Source organism: Myotis myotis, unplaced genomic scaffold (genome assembly GCF_014108235.1).
Source record: "Myotis myotis isolate mMyoMyo1 unplaced genomic scaffold, mMyoMyo1.p scaffold_m19_p_5, whole genome shotgun sequence".
Classification (NCBI taxonomy): Eukaryota; Metazoa; Chordata; class Mammalia; order Chiroptera; family Vespertilionidae; genus Myotis; species Myotis myotis.
In genome coordinates, this window is record NW_023416357.1 from 65819405 (window position 1) to 65840018 (window position 20614).

Below are 20614 nucleotides of genomic sequence, written 5' to 3' on the forward strand. Positions count from 1 at the left end.
CTTATCATTATGGAACTTGAGATAACATATTTCAATATATTAACACAAGGTTTCTGAGCTTAGATTCAAATACAACTCTACTCTTAAAAACAAAACAAATCCTATTTTATAATCTTTTTCATCATCTTCTGTATACTGGCAACTGTGCTAAACTTTGGTTAGTTATGAGTCTGCAAACAGGCAAAGTAGTCTTTGTGGGAGATGAAAATGTTCTAAAATGATTGTGATGATGGCTGCACAACTATAAATGTACTAAACAATCACTGGACTGTATAACTACAACCGGCAAATTGTATAGCATGTAAATTCAATAAAGCTGTTTGTTTTTAAGTATACAGCTAGACCCCAGTAGATCTGAAGTGCCATTTAGAAACTGCATATAAATTTTAGGTAATTCGAATATAAATTTTCAATCCCTATGACTCAATATTGCAATGAGAATTTTTCTATGAGTATCCTGTTACTTGCAGTTGGTCCACAGTAAACAGTGGATTATGTAATCACTCACCAGAGGTATAAGTGGAATAGGACAAAGGGAACATTAGAGTAACTGGGAATGGACAGTTCATTTGTGTTTAGGGGTTCCCAGATCAGGCAATCACAGCCCTTATGTACAATATTCTTGCAAATCCTTTACCCAGTCTGGGCACCTTATAACTGATTATCTGTTGGTATTTCTCCATCTTAGACAGAATACTTAAATATAATAAACTTCCTACTCTACACTAATAAAACCAAATAAAAAAATACATAAAGTCAAAACTAACATTTAATAAATTTCCGTGGGGAGCTAAAAATTAAACTACTGATGTTTTTTTCCCTATTACAAGAAGAAGAAAAAAAAGTGGGAGAAAAATCCAGCAACTCAAAGTTCCAATTTAGAAAAAAAATATTAATAAATTTCAAGTTAAGAAAATAGGATCATTTACACATCATTTCTGTCAGTTCTTGAAACAAATTATTTTCAATCTAAAATTTGTGAGATATTCACCATGGATAATGTAGTACTACAACCTTTTATTTATATATTTTTTTAACATCATTGCTAATAGCAAAAAAATAAAGACAAAAACCAGCTCAACTTTTTTCACGTTATCAAAATGGGTCTGAGGATCTAGGCTTTCTTTACACTCAGGTAAACACAGTAAAGTGAAACACAGATCAAACCTTCATGCACCTGAACCACCATATGCTCTTGTGCTTTTTGTAGTCTATCTGGCATGAATTTCCAGAGTTCACTTTACCCCATATTAACCACACACACAAAAAGGAAATAAAATGATAATAATGCAGAAAGAACTCACACTGAACACTGAAATGGATTTCAAGATGTGTGCATGTACACAAACAGATACACGCAAAAATTTGCCTGTATTAACCACACACACACAAAAAGGATTGCCTGGACACATTGAGATGCCTCAAGTTCTTATTTTAGAAGTAAACTAGGTGGACAGTTCAAAAGCCAGAGTCATTTGGGATATTAAAATCATGTAGAATGTTCCTTTAAGGCAGCCATAGAATCGAGGGACCAATTATTATTGTTCATTCTAGTTACAAAATGACTCTCTGAATGCATTTGTTATAGTTCCAGACAAAAGTTTCATCACAATTATGAATGTTTGTGAAGTAGTAATATTTTATAGTTGAGTGATACTTTTAAAACTGGAACATGTACAGAACATTCACTGAATTTGACCTAGATGATTCCCTGTTGCTAAATACAGGATACCACCAGCCACTTCACAAAACTCAGACTACTGTTTAATCAATGGTGTATCCCATCACATAGATGGCAGTTTTTGTACTGTTTCATGCGTAAATGTTTTAAGACTCCCAAAATAAATGCACATAAAAAACAATCATATTTTTAAAGATATTCACAAAATAATGCTATCTAGGAATCAAAATTGAAATGCTTTTGATTTGATTCTATAGTTACTATAATATCTACCCATTTATTTCTGATCTTTTCAATACTTAAAGCAGTGCAAGTCAGTTGATAATGAAGTTCATATTTATAAAATATAAAGAGCATTTTCTTTAGTCCAAGATATTGGCAAACTCATAGAGCATGCCAAAACTAAAGCACTAATATTTAACTTTAAAAAAAAATTAGAACTTTTACAAAATGTCCATAAAGCTTTAAAATAGATTATTTTAACCTGACGGCATAAAGCTTGTGCTCTCTCTAAATTCAAAGCAGCCAAAAAATTCATACTGAGGCACTATTCATTTTCTTAAGAGTTTGAGTCAAAGAATTGTTATCTACTTCAAGGTGGATTTCTGTCATGCTCTCCATTCATGACACACAGACTGCCATACCAAACAAGGTGCAAATAACTATTTAAAAAAACTACAATGCCCTCTCTTAGACAGCTATTTACTTTAGGAATAAAATAACACAAAAATATCTCAAATTTTTCTACAAGCTATACAGAGGAGAGAAAAGGGTGATGATTTTTACAGGCCATGGAACTGAAAGGAATTGATTCAGAGGGTCATAGTACTACAAGTTTAAACGTCTTATGCCTTTCATAAGGCTTTTTGTAAATCACCATAGAAGTTGATTAAAGTGCTTGCCATGGCTGTATCTACTGCAGACTGAGGAATCATCCCACGCAGATCCGTCTGAATATAGCCTGTCAAAAGACTCTGGTTTGTATTGTCTTTAAGTGGAACACAAAACCAACCGCAGGGATGGTTATATCCACGAACAAATTCTGCTCTCTTCTCACTCCAGTCAAGGCTGACCCCTACAAGGCAATTTGAAAATAACACTATTAATAGGAGTGACTGACATAAGTCTAAAACTCTGGATATTTAAAATATTAGATTTCTTGTTTCAGTATTTGTCTTGTTATCCCTGTAGATGAAAATTCAGCCCCAAGAGGGACCATGGAAGAATGAAAAAGAATAATTACCAAGCCGAAACCGGTTTGGCTCAGTGGATAGAGCGTCGGCCTGCGGACTGAAGGGTCCCAGGTTCGATTCCGGTCAAGGGCATGTACCTGGGTTGCGGGCATATCCCCAGTAGGAGATGTGCAGGAGGCGGCTGATCGATGTTTCTCTCCCATCGATGTTTCTAACTCTCTATCTCTCTCCCTTCCTCTCTGTAAAAAATCAATAAAATATTTTAAAAAAAAAAAGAATAATTACCAAGTAGATTTCTGACAGGGAGCTAAGACAGGTAATGCAGAAAACTCTAATCCCTTCAGAATGGATGGTATCATGTCATCTTGGGAACTCCTTGGAAACTAAGAATCTTGGATGTAGCATCCAGGCCTCAAGGTGCCAATAACAAACTTATGGACCCAGCCAGTATGGTTCAGTGGTAGAGCGTCGACCTATCAACCAGAAGGTCACGGTTCAATTCCCAGTCAAGGCACATGCCTGGGGTTGCAGACTTGATCTCCAGTAGTGGGTATGCAGGAAGCAGCCTATCAGTGATCCTCTCTCATAATTGATGTTTCTATCTCTCCCTTCCTCTCCCTTCCTCTCTAAAATCAATAAAAAATATATATTTTAAAAAAAACCTATGGTACCACCAGTCTCCACAGGCACTCCGTATCCAACTTTGGTAGTAGCTGGTCAAAAATAAACAAATAGATGTTTAACTACAACTGGCAACTCAAGTATATACAGAAAACATATTAACTTACATACAGGTATATCTTAGGAAGCAGGAACCTTCTAATAGCACTATTTTTAGTTTCAAAAGTAAAATTGTACACAACTCAGAAAAGGAGAACACCCTAACACATACCAAGTCTATTTGTGTGTGTGTGTGTGACTAAGAAGCTATTTTTCATTTACTGGATCTCTTTCTTAGAAGCAGTCATGTTATCCATGTTTGTTAGCTGTGATCTGGAGCAGCGGCTGCCAACCTTTTGGAACTCACAGACCACCAGTGGTCTGTGGACCACCGGTTGGCGACCACTGATCTGGAGGATAGCATGTAACTGGAAACAAAAACTTGAATTTCAGAACCCTTCTTGATATTGTTATTTTAATCTCTAGGGTTCATTATTTATAAAGCTTAGGATTATAAAATAATTATGAAAACATATCTTGCATAGAAAAAAAATCCAGCCTAGAAAACTCAAATATTTAAAATAAATTGAAAGACAGTATACAGTTTTGAGATCATTACCACAAGATAAAAGCCCTCCATTATAGTCCACAGTGTAGGAGAAATCAACAAACTCTCTTGGGGAAATGATATTCCAAAGCTGACCAGCAGTAGTGTAACGCATCACACAGCAATTCTGAAGGACAAAAGGTAACAGGTGTTACTTCCTACTCTAAGGACACATACAATCATGTATCATAAGTTCATCCTTAGTAAAAAACTAATACTCATCTAAAATGTCTTATAATTAGTAGTAATAATTCTTACAGTGATTCTGACAGGCTTAGATTTCTATTCTAAATCTCACTGCTGCTATATACACATGAAGAAGATATATAATAAAAATATATCCAAATCTCTAATTCAATAGTCACTTTGTATCCTGTATAATATTCAACATGGAAGTAGGTGGTGTAACCCTTAGGTGTTTAAGATAAAATACACAAATACATTCACTAAAACACCACATAATTCAATAAAGACGTTTAGCCCAACTGGCATGGTTCAGTGGTTGACCATCAACCTATGAACCAGGAGGTCATGGTTCAATTCCTGGTCAAGGCACATGCCCTGGTTGCGGGCTCGATCCCCAGTATGGGGCATGCAAGGAGGTAACTGATCAGTGATTCTCTCTCATCACTGATGTTTCTATTTCTTTCTCCCTCTCTCTTCCTTTCTGAAATCAATAAAAATATATTTTAAAATAAATTCAAACATGGTAAGAACTAAATTAATGAAGACAGAAAAAGACAGGAAGCCACTTTGTTTAGAGTGACATCTTTGGTCTTTGATTTTGACTTCAACAGAAAATTTACATACAATTTACCTGGAAACCTGAATATAATAGTGGTGTTTTCAGAATCTTAGATTTCAGAAAATAAACTCAGTTCTTCTGAACTTCTGAAATCTTAGATAAATAAAAAACTCAAGCTTTTTAAAAAGCAGCAAGGATTCCCCTGTGAGACCTCTGCCATGACTACTTATTCTCAAAGCAATGAATGCAAGTGTGTACACATGCTCACACCCACATGGGTACTCGCCCCCCCCCCCACACACACACGCACTCTCTCTTCTCTCTCTCTCTCTCTTACACACACACACACACACACACACACACACACACACACACAATCTGAAGTAATGTTTCTAAACAAATACCTCTTCAAAGTTCTCCAAAATGTCCAATGAAGTCATTAAGCTGTCCCAATCCAAGCGACAGGGACCTGGGCGTATATGGTCCATTATATCATTAACAACACCATCTATAATACCTTGGGCTTTGAAACTGGAAAGAAAAAAAAAAGGCAAATACTACTGGAATGAAAATTTCAGCATGCCCTCCTACATAGTTCGGAACTAACTAGAGCAAACGTCAATGAAGATTGATTGATCGATTTTTTTATTGTTAATCCTCACCCGAGGATATTTTTGCATTGATCTTTTGGAGAGAAAGGAAGAGAGGGAAAGACAGAGAGAAACATCGATGTGATAGAAATACATCGATTGGTTGCCTCCTGGATGCGCCCTGACCAGGGCCTGGGCTAGGGAAGAACCTGCCACCAAGATACGTGCCCTTGACTGGAACTGAAACCGAGACCCTTTGGTCCGCAGGCCAATGCTCTATCCACTGAGCAAACCAGCTAGGGCAATGAATATTTATTAAAGGGAGTAAATCCCAACAACTTTTCTGATAAATTAAGTTCTATCAATTATTTTATCAGAATGTACTCTTTGTCCTCAAATCTAATAAGAAATCTGAAGGCTATATTATATGTTATCACGAACACAGTACTGGTAAAGTACCGTCATGTTATGCCATTGCCAAAAAGTCTGCAGAACACTGTAATGTTCCCATTTATTTTGCATACTATTCTTTTCTCAGTTATACTCTGACATGTTATTAGTATAAACATATTTTTATACACTGGAAGAATATATATGCAACACATATGAACAGAAGTGTAGTTATTATACAGGATATATAATTAGTTCCTATAAATCAATAAAAAAAACAGACAGTCCAAAGAAAAGATGGGCAAAGGACATGATAAAATTGACCTGAAATGTCAATAAATTTAGAAAAGATGTTCAACTTCACTCATAGTCAACTAAATACTAGTAAGATACCATCTCATGTGCCTCAGATTGGCAGAAATTATAAACTTAATAACAAGTATTAAGAATTGAGTGGAAGGGAATGAGAACTCTCAAACTGTTATCACCACTTTAGAGAGCAATTTGACAATGGTGAGTGAAGTTGAATGATGCACATCCCTAAGACCCAGGTACATACCCCAAGAAAATCACACATGTGTAGGAGACATACTAAGAAGTTTACTGTAGCACTGTACTTACAGGGAAGAATTGACAACAACCTACCCATATATAAAAGCTTAAGTGAACAGACGACCAGATGACCGGCTGGTAGCTATGACACACACTGACCACAAGGGGCAGACGCTCAACGCAGGAGCTGCCTCCAGCTGGTCAGTGCGCTCAGCTGATCAACGGGCGCCAGACACAGGGCTAATGGCTGGCAAGTGCAGCTGTGGAGGAGAGAGTCTCTCCCACAGATACTCCCCCTGCATGCTCCTTCCCCATCCAGACTGGGATCGGGATTGAGACTGACCAGACGTGAGCCCGCGCCACTTCTCCGGCAACACACGAGGAGTGAGGATGTGATGATGAGTGGCAGCTGTGTGGTCATGGGTGCGCCGGTACCGCCCTAGGGCAGGCATGTGGAGACCACAGCAGAGCGGCAGCAAGCCTACCTAGCCGCAGCGGCAGCAGCAGGTGCAGCGGGGCTGGGATGAAAGGGAACTGCGCAGGCTCCTCCCCAGCCACCTGCCACTTCGCACACTACTTCATACTGTGTGTGACTGACAGTGGTTGAGGTAGTAAGCAATGGCAAAGGACGGGCTGGAGCCCAATGAGCTGGCGGGTAAGGCTGGGCTACGATGGCATGGGGGTCCACTGATCCCCTCAGGCCAGGCCGAGGGACCCTACTGGTGCACGAATCCATGCACCAGGCCTCTAGTCTATATATATATAAAAGCCTATAGTGACCAAATAACTGGTCAACCAGTCTCAATGATGCACACTGACCACCAGGGGGCAGATGCTCAATGCAAGAACTCAGCCATAAGCCAGGCTCATGACTGGCTAGCGCAGCTGCAGCAGCATGAGCCTCTCCTGCCCCATTGGCAGCAGGCGCAGCGGGACCAGTATGAGCAGGAGCGCTCCTCCCTGGCTGCCTGCTGCTTCATGCACTGCTATATCCCTCAGGGGATGTTGGACTACCAGTTTTAGCCCAATCCCCGGCCTGGCCTGCAGGGATCAGGACGAAACCAGCAGTCCGACATCCCCCGAGGGGTCCTGGATTGTGAGAGGGCGCAGGCCAGGCTGAGAGACCCCACCGGTGCACGAATCCGTGAACCAGGCCTCTAGTAAAGTTTTAAGTAGGAAATCTGCAAACAGATAAACACATTGTGGTATATATACACTGAGTGGCCAGATTATTATGACCACCTGACGTTTGTAGGCAAATTAGCTGTAATTTTGCACTGAAGTTGCTAGAGGGCCAGACCATTATAAACAGGGAAGCAGGTTGTTTACCACGACAGTAGAAGTGATTTTTTTCTGAAGATATGGGTAAACAAAGCGATTTAACAGACTTTGAACATGGGATATATTTGAACATGAGTAGCCAGATTATTATGACCACCCCATCAGTACTTCGTTGGGCCACCTTTTGCCTTCAATACTGCGGTGATTCTTCTTGGCATTGACTCCACGAGATGCTGAAAGGTGATGCGAGGAATCTGACAACATGCCTGATGAATAGCACTGTCCAGTTCTGTGAGAATCCATGGTTGTAGAACCAGCTGCCTGATGGCTCTTTTAACTTCGTCTCACAATGCTCAATTGGATTGAGATCTGGTGATTGTGGGGGCCACCTAAGCAAGGTAAAGTCTCCCTCACGTTCTTGAAACCAGTCCTACACAATACGAGCACCATGGCATGGCGCATTGTCTTGTTGGAAGAAGCCATCTCCGTTGGGATACACCATCAACATGATAGGATGAACCTGATCAGCAATGATACTTAGGTATGTTGTGCTATTCAGATGTTGTTCCACACGAATTAAAGGGCCCAAATAATGCCAGGAAAACATGCCCCAAACCATAACACTGCCCCCACCAGCTTGAAGGGTTGTACTCAAGCATGTGGGGTGCATGCTTTCATGCTATTTCTGCCAAATTTTCACTCTGTCATCTGCATGATGCAACTGGAAACGTGATTCATCGGACCACATGACTTTTTTCCAATGCTCGACTGTCCAATCGTTGTGTTCCTGTGCGAATTGGAGACGTTTAATCTTGGTAACTGCAGAGAGCAAAGGTGTTTGAACATGCCTTTGGCTTCCATATCCCATTTGATGCAGTGTACGGCTAATTTGCCTACATATGTAAGGTGGTCATAATAATCTGGCCACTCACGTTCAAATATATCCCACGTTCAAAGGCTAACGTTAAATCACGTTGTTTACCCAATCTTCAGAAAAATATCACTTCTACTGTCGTGGTAAACAACCTGCTTCCCTATTTATAATGGTCTGGCTCTCTAGCAACTTCAGTGCAAAATTATGGCTAATTTGCCTACAAACATCAGGTGGTCATAATAATCTGGCTACTCAGTGTGTATGTATATATATATATATACATACTAGAGGCCCAGTGCACAAAAATTTGTCACTCGGGGGAGGGGGGGAGGGTCCCTCTAAGCCTGGCCTGTGCCCTCTCACAGTCTGGGACCCCTCGAGGGATGACCACCTGCTGGCTTAGGCCTACTCCCTGGGGGATTGGGCCTAAGCTGGCAATCAGACATCCCTCTGGCAGCCCGGCAGCCCTCGGGGGATGTCCACTTGCCAGTGAGGAGCAGACCTAAGCTGCAGTCGGACATCCTTAGCGCTGCTGAGGAGGCAGGAGAGGCTCCCACCACCACTGCTGTACTGGCAGCCATCAGCCTGGCTTGTGGCTGAGCAGAGCTCCCCCTGTGGGAGTGCACTGACCAACAGGGGACATCTCCTGCATTGAGCATCTGCCCCCAGTGGTCAGGGCACGTCATAGCGGCCAGTTGTTCCGCCGTTCGTTCAATTTATGTTAGCCTTTTATTATATAGGATGCTAAGAAATTAAGATCTTATTAGTCATTTCACATCATTATTTATGATCCCCTCACCATCAACTCAGTACAGAAGGGTTATGGAAATAGGCTTTGACTTCATAAGGTAACTTGCTTCTCAGAAAGTTTAAATCTTAGAAGCAGAGGCCTAATTTTATTGGCAATGATCATTTAGTGATCATTAATGTTTCTGTGTGTGTATGTATAAAACATTCAGCAATGTCTTAAGAGCTACATAAAACTACTAGAATTTACGTACAGATATCCATTAAATTCTTCTGAAGGTTTTCTCCAAATCGTCACATTTCTCTAGAAAAATAAAAATAGTAAATGGTGATAATTATATAAGTGGAACCTTGGATATAAAACTGACAATTTTATATGTCTAAAGTATTAGTCTTTGCATTAAAACTTAAGCAAATATTCAGAGATGCATAAAAGTTATTTATACCATCAAATGATCCACATTTGAATTTTTTCTCTATCCTAAAATCCTTCACATTTTATTTAAATTTTAGACCTCCAAGAAAGATTTTTCAGTAGCTTAATATGACCCAAATACTGTAAAGATTCAATGATGGCACTATCTCACTGGCCATTTATTATTTTCCTATTCCAATCTTGTCTACTGACACATTTAGACTAAGACATTAAGAATGCTAAGTATTTCATTCTGAACTCACTCATATCTTTTAAAATATTAAATAATTCACATCTGTTCTGACAGTGCTACCTTGAATTAATCCCTACAATTTTTTACTGGTAATTACCCAAGAAATTCTGAATATCAGAATAGCTAAAGCACTTAACTGGAAGAGTCCTGGATTCTAGGATTGGCTCTGTGAACACTCAGCCATATGATAATTTGGGCAAGTCATGTTACTAAAAATACTAACTGGCCACTCCCACAGGCTTGTTGAAATATCTGAAACTATTCCAAAGTACCAATTACTATACTTCCTTAAATTAATAATGATACATTTTTTGTTGACTTAAGAGGCCATTCTTTAGGCTCTTGTTCCCCAAGTCTATTCTCATGTCCAATATCTAAAGAATTACTGAAAGCAGTACAGGATTACTATGTTTGTTCCTTTATGACCTGCTAAACCACCCACTTTATTCGGAAAATTATCTATCTTACACATCCATTTGCAGTATGGTCCACATTTTCCCATACTATTCTGAAAGATATTAACCAATTCGTTCGACAGAAGATACGCCCCAATTAAACAAATTTACCGTTTTCTTTGCAACACGCCACTTATCATCTTCAATGCTATGGTACTGGATGAGAGTGTTTTTAAGTTTAGTTGCAAAAGCAGCAGCATCGGGCAGGCCTTCCATTTTTTATTTTTTCCCTGTTACAAAGACCAAAATCAGCATCAGCAAACACCACAATTTGATGCAGTAGGGCAGGGGGTTTCAAGTGTGGCTTCATAATAGAATATCTCCTGGTGCTGGGAGCCGGTCCATCCTTGCTGTTTCAAGGGACCTGGCATATAGGGTATACTGTTCTTAATATGTTTGCTCACCTTCTTGGCGCTATGTGTTTTAACCAAGGTCATCTCTCTGAGAAAGGTTGTTTCTTCAGGTAGGGATTTTCCCCTGAAGTTAGGGAGGGAATAAAACCCCTTAACTAAGTGCCAGGTGGGTAATTAATCACTTTAACTACGAACAATCATGCTTAAGCTACATAATCTTTACTCCCTGGAATGGAGATAAGAAACGCCCTAACCTTTGGAATAGAGATTGATAGGATTGGAATCAACTGGTATAAATACAGATGTAACAAGACAACAGGACACAGAACCTAGACACAGAACCTACACAGAACCTAGAGACAGAAGAACTTCGCTGGAGAGAACATGGCAAAAGATCCTGGACAGAAACTGGCCACAGAACCTAGAGACAGAACCTAGCGAGAGAACCTGGCTGAAGAACCTAGAGACAGAACCTGGCTACAGAACCTGGATAGAACATGGCAAGAGAACCTGACTAGAACCTGGTGACTAAACCTGGCAAAAGATCCTGGACAGGACCTGGCTACAGAACTTGGTTGGAGAACCTAGCCAGAACCTGGCTGAAGAACCTGGCTACAGAATCTGGTGACCAAACCTGGCTGGGGAACCTGGGGAAACTGGCTGGAGAATCTGGACAGAACCTGGCTGGAGAACCTAGCGAGGGAACATGGCTACAGAATCTGGCTGGAGAACCTGGCTGGAGAACCTAGCAAGAGAACATGGACACAGAACCTGGCTAGAGATCCTAACCAGAACTTCGCTGGAGATCCTGACTAGAACTTGGCTAGAGATCCTGGCTAGGCTGCTGATCAACTGAACGCTGTCTCCGTGTCATTCCTTCTTCGCCAACTCCGTCCACACCTTTGGGGACCCCAGGACCTGCTGGGGCAGGACCCCAGCATCCTGGGGTGCTACAAAAAAGACCTATACCTGGACCCTACCCCAAATCAACTAGTCAGAATCTCTGAGAGTAGGACCTGGGCATATAGGTTTTTTCCCTAAATATTTCTAAAGTGAGTAACACATAGTTAGGGACGAGAATAATTTTAAGTTATTAAAAACTCATATAAATAATAAAATACAATCCTATTTTTCTTTCCTAATAGAATCCAATGAAAAGGAATAAAATTCTAAAATTCCAGATCACTTAAAGAAAAAAATTGCTATTTCCAAAATACAAAAATAATACACAAGTCATAGCTCTTTAAAAACTTTCTTAGATTTTAGCCACTGAACATTTTTTAATTTTACTATCCAACAGATTTAGGATTCATTCTAGCAAACAAATGAGAACCAGAACCTCTTCTAAAGACAGGGCTACAGAACTCCACACAATTTCACATTTTTTAAATGCTCCACTGTTTTTAATACTGTATTGCATTTGTTGAAGTGTTACAGGATTCAATTAGTTGACAGTGTAAGGAAGAAGGTCCTATGAAGACTTAGAACCACTAGTAAGTACAGCATCAACAAATGGTTCATAATTTTAAGGAAACAATTTTAACTATATAAAATAGAAAAAGTACTATATCATTAATAATCCCAAAGACAAGGTACTATTCACCATTATTTTAAAAAGGAAATTATTACTAATATTAAAAAATAACAAACTTAATATAAGGAATTCCGTAATGTGATGGTTTTAAAACACTACTAGAAATTCTTTGACACACCTCCCATGAAAAGATGGAGTCTAGGACTCCCAGGCTCTCTTAGGAAAGTCCATGCAGGTTCTGCAGGTTTCTTTTAGGATGATAGCTTTGGGAGCCTTTGAGCAACAAGCAAGCATGCAAAAAATCTGGCTATCCTGCAGCTGACATGTGGAAAGCAGAGGAAGAGGGAGAGAGACACCAACCATTCCCAAATCCAGAAGCTTAATGCCTAATTGGCATCTCCTGCTTCCCTCAAACTGCCTTAGCCTTCCCATCTTAGCATTTGCTATAAAAGGATAATTGAGCCAGCTGTGCAAAGTCCAAAACCTTGAAACCACTTGAGAGTCCTATCCACACCCTTCATCCCATTTACCTACAATGTTCTTGTCCTACCAGCTGTCTTTCTGTTTCTCAAATAGGCCAAGCTTGTCACGGACTTTGGGCTTTGGACTTGCTATTTCTCTGTCTGGATTGCTAGATCCCAAATTTGAGCATGACCAAAAACAACCTATAATGACAATTTTTCAATGTGAACCTCTGTCCTTAATACAGTCTTCTATTAAGTTCACTACTATAGTCTTCTTTTATTTTCTTCATAGTGTTTATCATGATCTGAAACTAAACTGTTCACTTATTGATATACTGTTTTCTACTCTTTGGCCATGACATCCCCAACTAAGAGCAGGGGCCCTTGTCTGCCTTATTCACCACCATATCCCCACTAATGAGAACACTGCCTGGAACACATCAGGCACCTAAGTGTGTTCGCTTCAAAACAAGAATTATTTGGTCTTAGTCTTGTCTCCTTTTGGTTCCGTGGTATTCTCCAGGAAAAGCCTAACGGAGAAAAGGTTTTGGGGGAAAAGCTGCCCATTTACAGACCCATCAAGCCAAGAGAAGATTTAAACGAAGTATCAAGCCTCTATGGAAATAAGGCTTCAATTCTCAACTACAGATGCATGCATTAGAACAGTGATGGCGAACCTATGACACGCGTGTCAGAGGTGACACGTGAACTCATTTTTTTGGTTGATTTTTCTTTGTTAAATGGCATTTAAATATATAAAATAAATATCAAAAATATAAGTCTTTGTTTTACTATGGTTGCAAATATCAAAAAATTTCTATATGTGACACGGCACCAGAGTTAAGTCAGGGTTTTTCAAAATGCTGACACGCCGATCTCAAAAGGTTCGCCATCACTGCATTAGAATCACCTTTGTTGTATTTTGTAGTAGTTGCTGCTATTGACAAAGACTCTCTCCTTAGTTCCTGAGTCCGATGTCTGACGAGGCATAGCTCTTGAGCTTGTCCTTAGCCCCCTTGATTGTTTTAGCAAATATCCTGCTAAATCAGTTTAGTGAAAATTCCCCACCCTCAAAAATTCCTCATTCCACCCTCATTCAACCACTCTGGCCTGCCTTGAGCAAGAAGCCTATCAAGTTGATTTAGCCAGAATCCCTCTTACCCCTAACGTTTCCCCTTAGTCATTTTCCCTCTGGTGATATCTTCCCTGTTCCTTGGCTATAAACTCCCACTTATCCTTGTTGCATTCAGAAGGAAGTGCAGCTCTTTACTGGGGTTTCTTTTTTCCCATTGCAATAGTTCTTAAATAAGATTTGCTTTTACCACTTTAACTTCTGCCTCCCTCAAGTTTTGACACTGGTTTTAAATGTTAGCTTTCAGGGCCCACTGCTAGGCAGTGTGATTCAGTGGGTCTGTTCTGGGATAGGCTCCAGAAATCCAGGTCCTTTAAAAAGCCTCACTGATCATTCTGTTATCCAGCCAGGACTGAAAACCATTGATGGAAAAACTAAAGGTGAGAGAAATAAATCAATGTTGCAGTCAATATTTAAAGATTGCAACAAAGAGCATACAAGCCATTAAAAACGATAAACTCTAAAATGATATAGAGCAGTAGGGGAGGAAAAAAACTTTTTCTCTACCCTCTTAAGGTTCTGTCTCGGAATGTGCGAATTAAACTGACAAAAGACAGGTTAACAGGAGAAAAGGTACACAAATCTTATTTGATGTTAACATTTTAATTTTAGGCTCAGAGGCCTTCATAAAAAGAAGTGTAGTGAAGACTGGGGAGGGGGGCAAGGGTCAGGTGGAGGGGGGTAATGAAGGAACATCTGTAATACTGTGAACAATAAAAAAAAAAAAGAGAGAGAGAGACATGAAACAATGCAATGCATGATCCTGTTTGGGATCTTGGACCAGAATGAAATTGTTATGAAGGACATTATTGGGACAAGTAGCAAGATTTGAAATAAAAAACTATAGATTAGAGAAAGCAATACTGCAAAAGGTTAACAGTAAATCTGGTAGAAAGATAAGCAAGACTTCTTTGCACTATTCCGGCAACTTTTCTATAAGTTTGAAATAATTTCTAACTAAAAATAAAAATTTAATAATAAGTTTTTTAAAAGTATCCTAACACTTTAGAAAAACCAATCACATGAGGCAATCACTAAAATATTTTATTTACCCCAAAGTTTAATCAATACAGCAAGAAAAAAAAAAGTGAAGACCCAAAGTAGTAGTTAGACCAGGGCTTATACAGCATTTTAATAAAGGGTGTTAAATTTTGGGGAAGTGACAAGATGAGGAAAAGGGATTGGGCTTCTAGGGGTGATAAATTATAGGAAGTAATTATATGGAAGAAAACAATAGAAGATAGGGTTATTTTAGGAAAGTTTGTGCAGACCATCTCGATGCCAACTTTCTGTCTCCAGTGATGAGCTGTCCTCCTCCTGATGTAGGAGAGTGGACAGAGAAAACCCTCGCAAAGGGAAATGTATGTCCTACTTTTAGGCAGCTAGTGGGAGGAAAAAGAGCTCTTTTTTTCATTTGCTGCTGATTAACTGCCTTCAGCTCAAATAATCCTTATCCCAAGTGGTATATTTTGGGGTGGCATATCACAGAAACATGGGAAAGTATATAGAGAAAATTCAAAAATAGAAAATTTAGGATCTATGTAAGTGGTGCCAAATATATAACAAGTACAGGTCCTACCTGCAGACTAAAAGTGAATGAGCTCATTCAAAAAGTCTGCCAGTCAGGAATATATCCCATTTCCACTCAAGAGACTGCCAACTTGTTAGCTAGTACAATGATCTTATTCAAGATCATTTATGTTATAAACAAGCATAAGTTCTTAGAGAAGACTTGCAAAAGTCTTTTATCTATTTATCTATTACAAGGATCATTATAATTAAAACAATGTTATTTAAACACAAAGTCACCTGGCAGGTTCCTGTGGTTGGCAGATAATTTTCAAAAAATATTTGATAGAAATCAAAGATGAAATGAAAAGCTATTATTGTAAACAACGTTATCTCTGCGCAAATCCAGCACACAAAATGTAAGCAATAAAAACTACCTATAAAGATGAGAATCTTTAGTAATCATTCACTCCTACTGCTGATCAGTATGAAGTCCAAACTCCTTAATATGGCTTATGGGCTCCTTCATGCACTGGCCAAGCTTCACTACATAATTTCTACTTTTCTTTCTTGGATTCTCCTGAAAATTAAGGTAGTTCCCCCTCCCAAGTTTTCTCACAGCAACTCTGTAATGTAATTATTTGCTTATCATCTTCTCCCATTTAACTGTAAATCTTTCGGGGCAGGAAATGTGAAGTCTAGCATGCTGTAGGGACACAGTGAATAAAACAGAAAAAAAAAGGTGGTGAGCTACTAGCCTGACTTATGGAAAACCTCAAGATATCTAAGGCAGGTCCATTTACACTAATTATCCTTGAGTTTCTGAATGGCTAAAACATACATTAATGTAGTGAAACAACAATTTCTCAAAGAGGCCTACTATTTTATTTACCAAGCATCTAGTGTATACCAGGTCTTAGAATGACAGAGATGGATATAAACTAGTTTTTGCTTTCAAAATTGATTTATTCCACCCTTCAAGTAAACTTTTTTTTTTTTTAACTGCAATGATAACAAAAACTAAAACATTAAAGATCATTAATGAGTTACTTTAAGGGTAGTGGAGTAGGAGATAGGAAGGGAAGAGAACAAACTACATAAAGTTGGAAAGCTCTCTTTTAGCCAATGAACTGTTTAACCAGGCAGTTAACTCTTGCATGAATTTTTGTTCATCAAGATTAAGTCCAAAAGGGAGTAACAGTTACTGTCTAAACCGGTGGTTCTCAACCCCCTGGCCCTTTAAATACAGTTCCTCACGTTGTGACCCAACCATAAAATTATTTTCGTTGCTACTTCATAACTGTAATGTTGCTACTGTTATGAATCGTCATGTAAATATCTGATATGCAGTATGGTCTTAGGCGACCCCTGTGAAAGGGTCGTTCGACTGCCAAAGGGGTCGCGACCCATAGGTTGAGAACCGCTGGAACCATCCGTGGGTGGGCAGGCATGACAGAGGATCTCTAGAAATATATTCCAAGACCAAAAAGGGGCAGTATTGGGGTTACCAAAGTCTTGGCATTCTCCTAATACAGTGGTCGGCAAACTCATTAGTCAACAGAGCCCAAATATCAACAGTACAATGACTGAAATTTCTTTTGAGAGCCAAATTTTTTAAACTTAAACTATATAGGTAGGTACATTGTTATTAACTTAACTGGGGTACTCCTAAGGCTTAGGAAGCCACACTCAAGGGGCCAAAGAGCCGCATGTGGCTCGCAAGCCACAGTTTGCCGACCAAGGTCCTAATATAACAGGGTATTCATGCTAATTTAATGGAAAGCATACCATATGCCCTCCTGCAATCTCCACCTGTGGAGAATGTCAGGAAATGTTTTAAATGCCATTTTGAACTCCCTCTTATTAATTCTTTTATTCCCTTTCTTGACCTTTTATCAAGAAACTCTCCAACTCTACCACTTACATTTCAGAGAGAACAGGTACCACTTAACTTTATCAGAATCTAAGAGCTCCACATATAAGATTATATGCTCTTGACAGTTTTATTACACAGTGCTGGGTAATGTCTATTTTCATGTTTTACTTACTTTAACCTTTTTGTTCATGTTTCCTATGTCCATATTTTTGAAGTGATCACTGGTGTAGATAGTGGGTGTCATCATAGAGTGGGCAGCTTTCCCCAGTTAAAATTTTTCTATAAGCACCACAGTCATTGATAAAATACAACCCCAATTTTTGTCAAATGTATGTCCAGAGAAATGGCCACAGGTTGTATTTTTTTTTTTAAACATACTTCACTGATTTTCTACAAAGAGGAAGGGAGAGGGACAGAGAGCTAGAAACATCGATGAGAGAGAAGTATCTATCAGCCGCCTCCTGCACACTCCCCACTGGGGATGTGCCCGCAACCAAGGCACACGCCCCCGACCGGAATCGAACCCGGGAACCCCCCCCCCCCCCCCCCCCCCCCCAGTCCCCAGGCCAACGCTCTATCCAGTGAGCCAAACCAGCTAGGGCCACAGGTTGTATTTTATAGAACATAATAAAACCCTAATAAAAAGTGAATGCCATAAAAATCTGTTTCTATTTATATTAAGTAAAATTAAGTCACAATTCATTTTTTAAAGAAGCTCATATAGAAATCGACCTTCCATTAACCAATAGATGAGTTTCATTTATGTGAATAACTTCAATTTAACATACCATAGATTTTCCCCTAAGATGTGGTGCAAACCAACACCTTGTAAATTAAATTGTATTTACCTAAGATAAAAATTTCAGCACATGCATGATTTCCAATCAATCTTGAATTGGCAATTTAGCTTTTCTAACTCAGTCAACTATGGAGTTTCTCTTTTTGAGAGTTGGCTGTAGCATTTGCAACAGGAAAGCCTATTCTGCAATGTGACTAATGTTCCTGTTTTAGTGCTCACTTTGACTGATTTTAGCACAAGCTTTACAACAATGTTGAGACTTTTTACAACACTTAAGGCAATAATTCTAATATCACAACTTTAAGTTTATGTCCAAGTTAATAGTGTTCAAGCTCCTAATGCTCTAATCCTTTATTTAAAATAATAAAGCTAACATTTTAAAATCATTTACTGTGCGATCAACTTTTGGGCCACTTTAAATCGTATTTTTTCATTTACTCTTCATAAAGAACCTTAAGAGCCACCCTATAACTATTCCTAATTTACAGAAAGGGAACAGAGAGCAATAGGGAAATCAGGTCCCTTGTCCAAGACCAGAGAGCTAGTAAGCGATGGAGCCAGAATTCCAACCCAGGGCTTCTGCCTTCAGAGGCTAAGGATCTATTCTGTAAAACGCTGAAAGCTGATCACTGACTAGAGGACACTTTACATTAAAAATATGACTATGCAGTAGTAAAAAAGAATCTCTTATCTGTTGAGACAGCATGGAGGGACCTGGAGAGAATCACGCTAAGGGAAATAAGTCAGTCAGAGAGAGACAAGTATCACATGATCTCACTCATATGTGGAACCTAAGTAACAAACTGATGAACTTAGTGGATCCAGAGACATGGAAGCATGGAACAGAGTGCAGGATCTGAGGGAAGGCTGGGGAGGGTGGGTGGGTGGGTGGGAAGTAATCAACCAAGAACTCTGGGGCGGGGGCAGGCTGGAGGGGGTCAATGGGGGAAAAAGGAGGACATGTAATACTTTCAACAGTAAAGAATCATTTTTAAGTGTATATATATATATATATATATATATATAATATAACAAAATATGACAAATATCATATTGAATTTGTCATATTTTGTTCTGGTTTCTGAACCCAAAATAGCTCAGGTAATCCTTTTTCTTTAAATATCTTTTTATTGATTTCAGAGAGGAAAAGAGAGACAGAAACCTCAATGATGAGAAAGAATCCTGGATCGGCTGTCTCCTGCACGCCCCCCACTGGGGATGGAGCCACCAACCCGGGCATGTGCCTTGATCAGAGTAGAACCAGGGACCCTTCAGTCAGCAGGCTGACACTCTACCCACTGAGCCAAACCAGCTAGGGCTCAGGTGATCCTTCCTAATGGCGAATCAAGGGTAACAGTAATAAGGCGAATTTATTGAGGAGCTACATGAGCTTATCCGCTTAGCACCGAACTTGGAAAGCACCTCCAGGAAGCACTGGAAAAAGCGGTCTTTTATCCCCATCATCTTAGTCAATGCTTATTGTGAGAGGATGGATCCTGGGTTGTCTGAGCTTCTACCCAAAACTAGGCAGCACGGTGCCCCGGCACAGAACGTGACCTCGGGAATCTTCACCGCGGCCCTAGAAGCGAGGTTACTACCGCCCCTTCCCCACTGAACAAATGAAGAAACGGAGGCCTCACCGGTGCCCAAATCCTGAAGCCGGCGAGCAGTGTGGAGAGACGGGGGCAAGCCCTGGGTTACTTCTGGATCGCCCTCGCCCCTCCCTGGGACTCAGTGTTCTTTCTCACCTGTGAGATCTACACCCTCGGGGAGGCCAGGGTGCGCCATCTCCGCCCTCCACGGCCGCCTCCCCCACCCCACTCCACGCCAAAGCTCCGGGAAAAGGCACCGGGCTGGGCGCCCAGGACGCCCGCCGGTCGCCCTCCCTGCCTCCCTCGGGGCCGCCTCAGGGCCCCGCGCCCCCGCGCATCCACCAAGGCTACCTGAGCAGAAGCGAGGAGCGAGGGTGCTGGGAAGCGCCAGGCCAAGAACCGACTCGCCGCTCTCCGAAACACCGACGCGTTCAGCTCCCCAAGCTTCCCCGCCCATCGGGGCAGCGGGCGACGGCAGCCAATGGGCGTCAAGCCACTGCAGGTCTCAGCCAATGAGAAGGCACCAAGCTGCACAGAGGAAGGCGGGCCGAACCTCTAGCCACGCCCGCGGCTCGAACCCGGGGCCCCGAGGGCTAGTCGCTGAAGTTGGCCCAAGCAACGTGTGTTTGCTTGGATTGGCTGGCGTGGCGGCGTGCGGAGTGCTGATTGGTCCCCGGGAGATGGAATGATTCCGCGTGGGTGGGAGGTGGCGGGAACCGGCCAGGGTTCCTTGGTTACGAAGTTTCCTCTGGGTTAGTCTCGGGCTGGGTGTCCCAGGGCCGATTCCCGCTGGGAGAAACACACACACAGAGGGAGTGCATGGTGACAGTAAGGGGTTAGGCTGGCTTAATCTCCCCGACTATTCAGATGTCGTACCACGCAGCTGCACTACCCCCCAGGACCGAAGTCAAA

General features: G+C 40.6%; 1 protein-coding gene across 5 annotated transcripts; it reads right to left on the reverse strand.

The window, feature by feature from the left end:
• Positions 1-1077: 1077 nt before the first annotated feature.
• STARD4 (StAR related lipid transfer domain containing 4) lies at positions 1078-20185 on the reverse strand. 5 transcript variants are annotated; one of them, XM_036310224.1, is made up of 6 exons: positions 20054-20185; positions 10555-10673; positions 9575-9624; positions 5291-5417; positions 4154-4268; positions 1078-2756 (listed from the first exon to the last, which is right to left on the reverse strand). In XM_036310224.1, the coding sequence occupies exons 2-6, from the start codon at positions 10657-10659 to the stop codon at positions 2536-2538; spliced, it is 618 nt and encodes a 205-aa protein (XP_036166117.1). In that variant the 5' UTR covers positions 10660-10673; positions 20054-20185; the 3' UTR covers positions 1078-2535. The 5 variants fall into 5 exon arrangements, with proteins under 5 accessions (XP_036166117.1, XP_036166118.1, XP_036166119.1 ...); XM_036310225.1 differs by lacking the exon at positions 10555-10673 and having other exon boundaries at positions 20054-20145; XM_036310226.1 differs by lacking the exons at positions 9575-9624; positions 10555-10673 and having other exon boundaries at positions 20054-20135.
• Between the last annotated feature and the right edge of the window lie 429 nt (positions 20186-20614).

Excerpts from the sequence above, each read along its gene's own strand:
- STARD4 (XM_036310224.1), bottom strand. The coding sequence starts at position 10,659 with ATGGAAGGCCTGCCCGATGCTGCTGCTTTTGCAACTAAACTTAAAAAC. Across the intron at positions 9,625-10,554 it reads GGCGTGTTGCAAAGAAAACG|AGAAATGTGACGATTTGGAG; the intron begins GTAAATTTGTTT and ends TTATTTTTCTAG. Across the intron at positions 5,418-9,574 it reads GAAGAATTTAATGGATATCT|TTTCAAAGCCCAAGGTATTA; the intron begins GTACGTAAATTC and ends TTTTCTTTCCAG.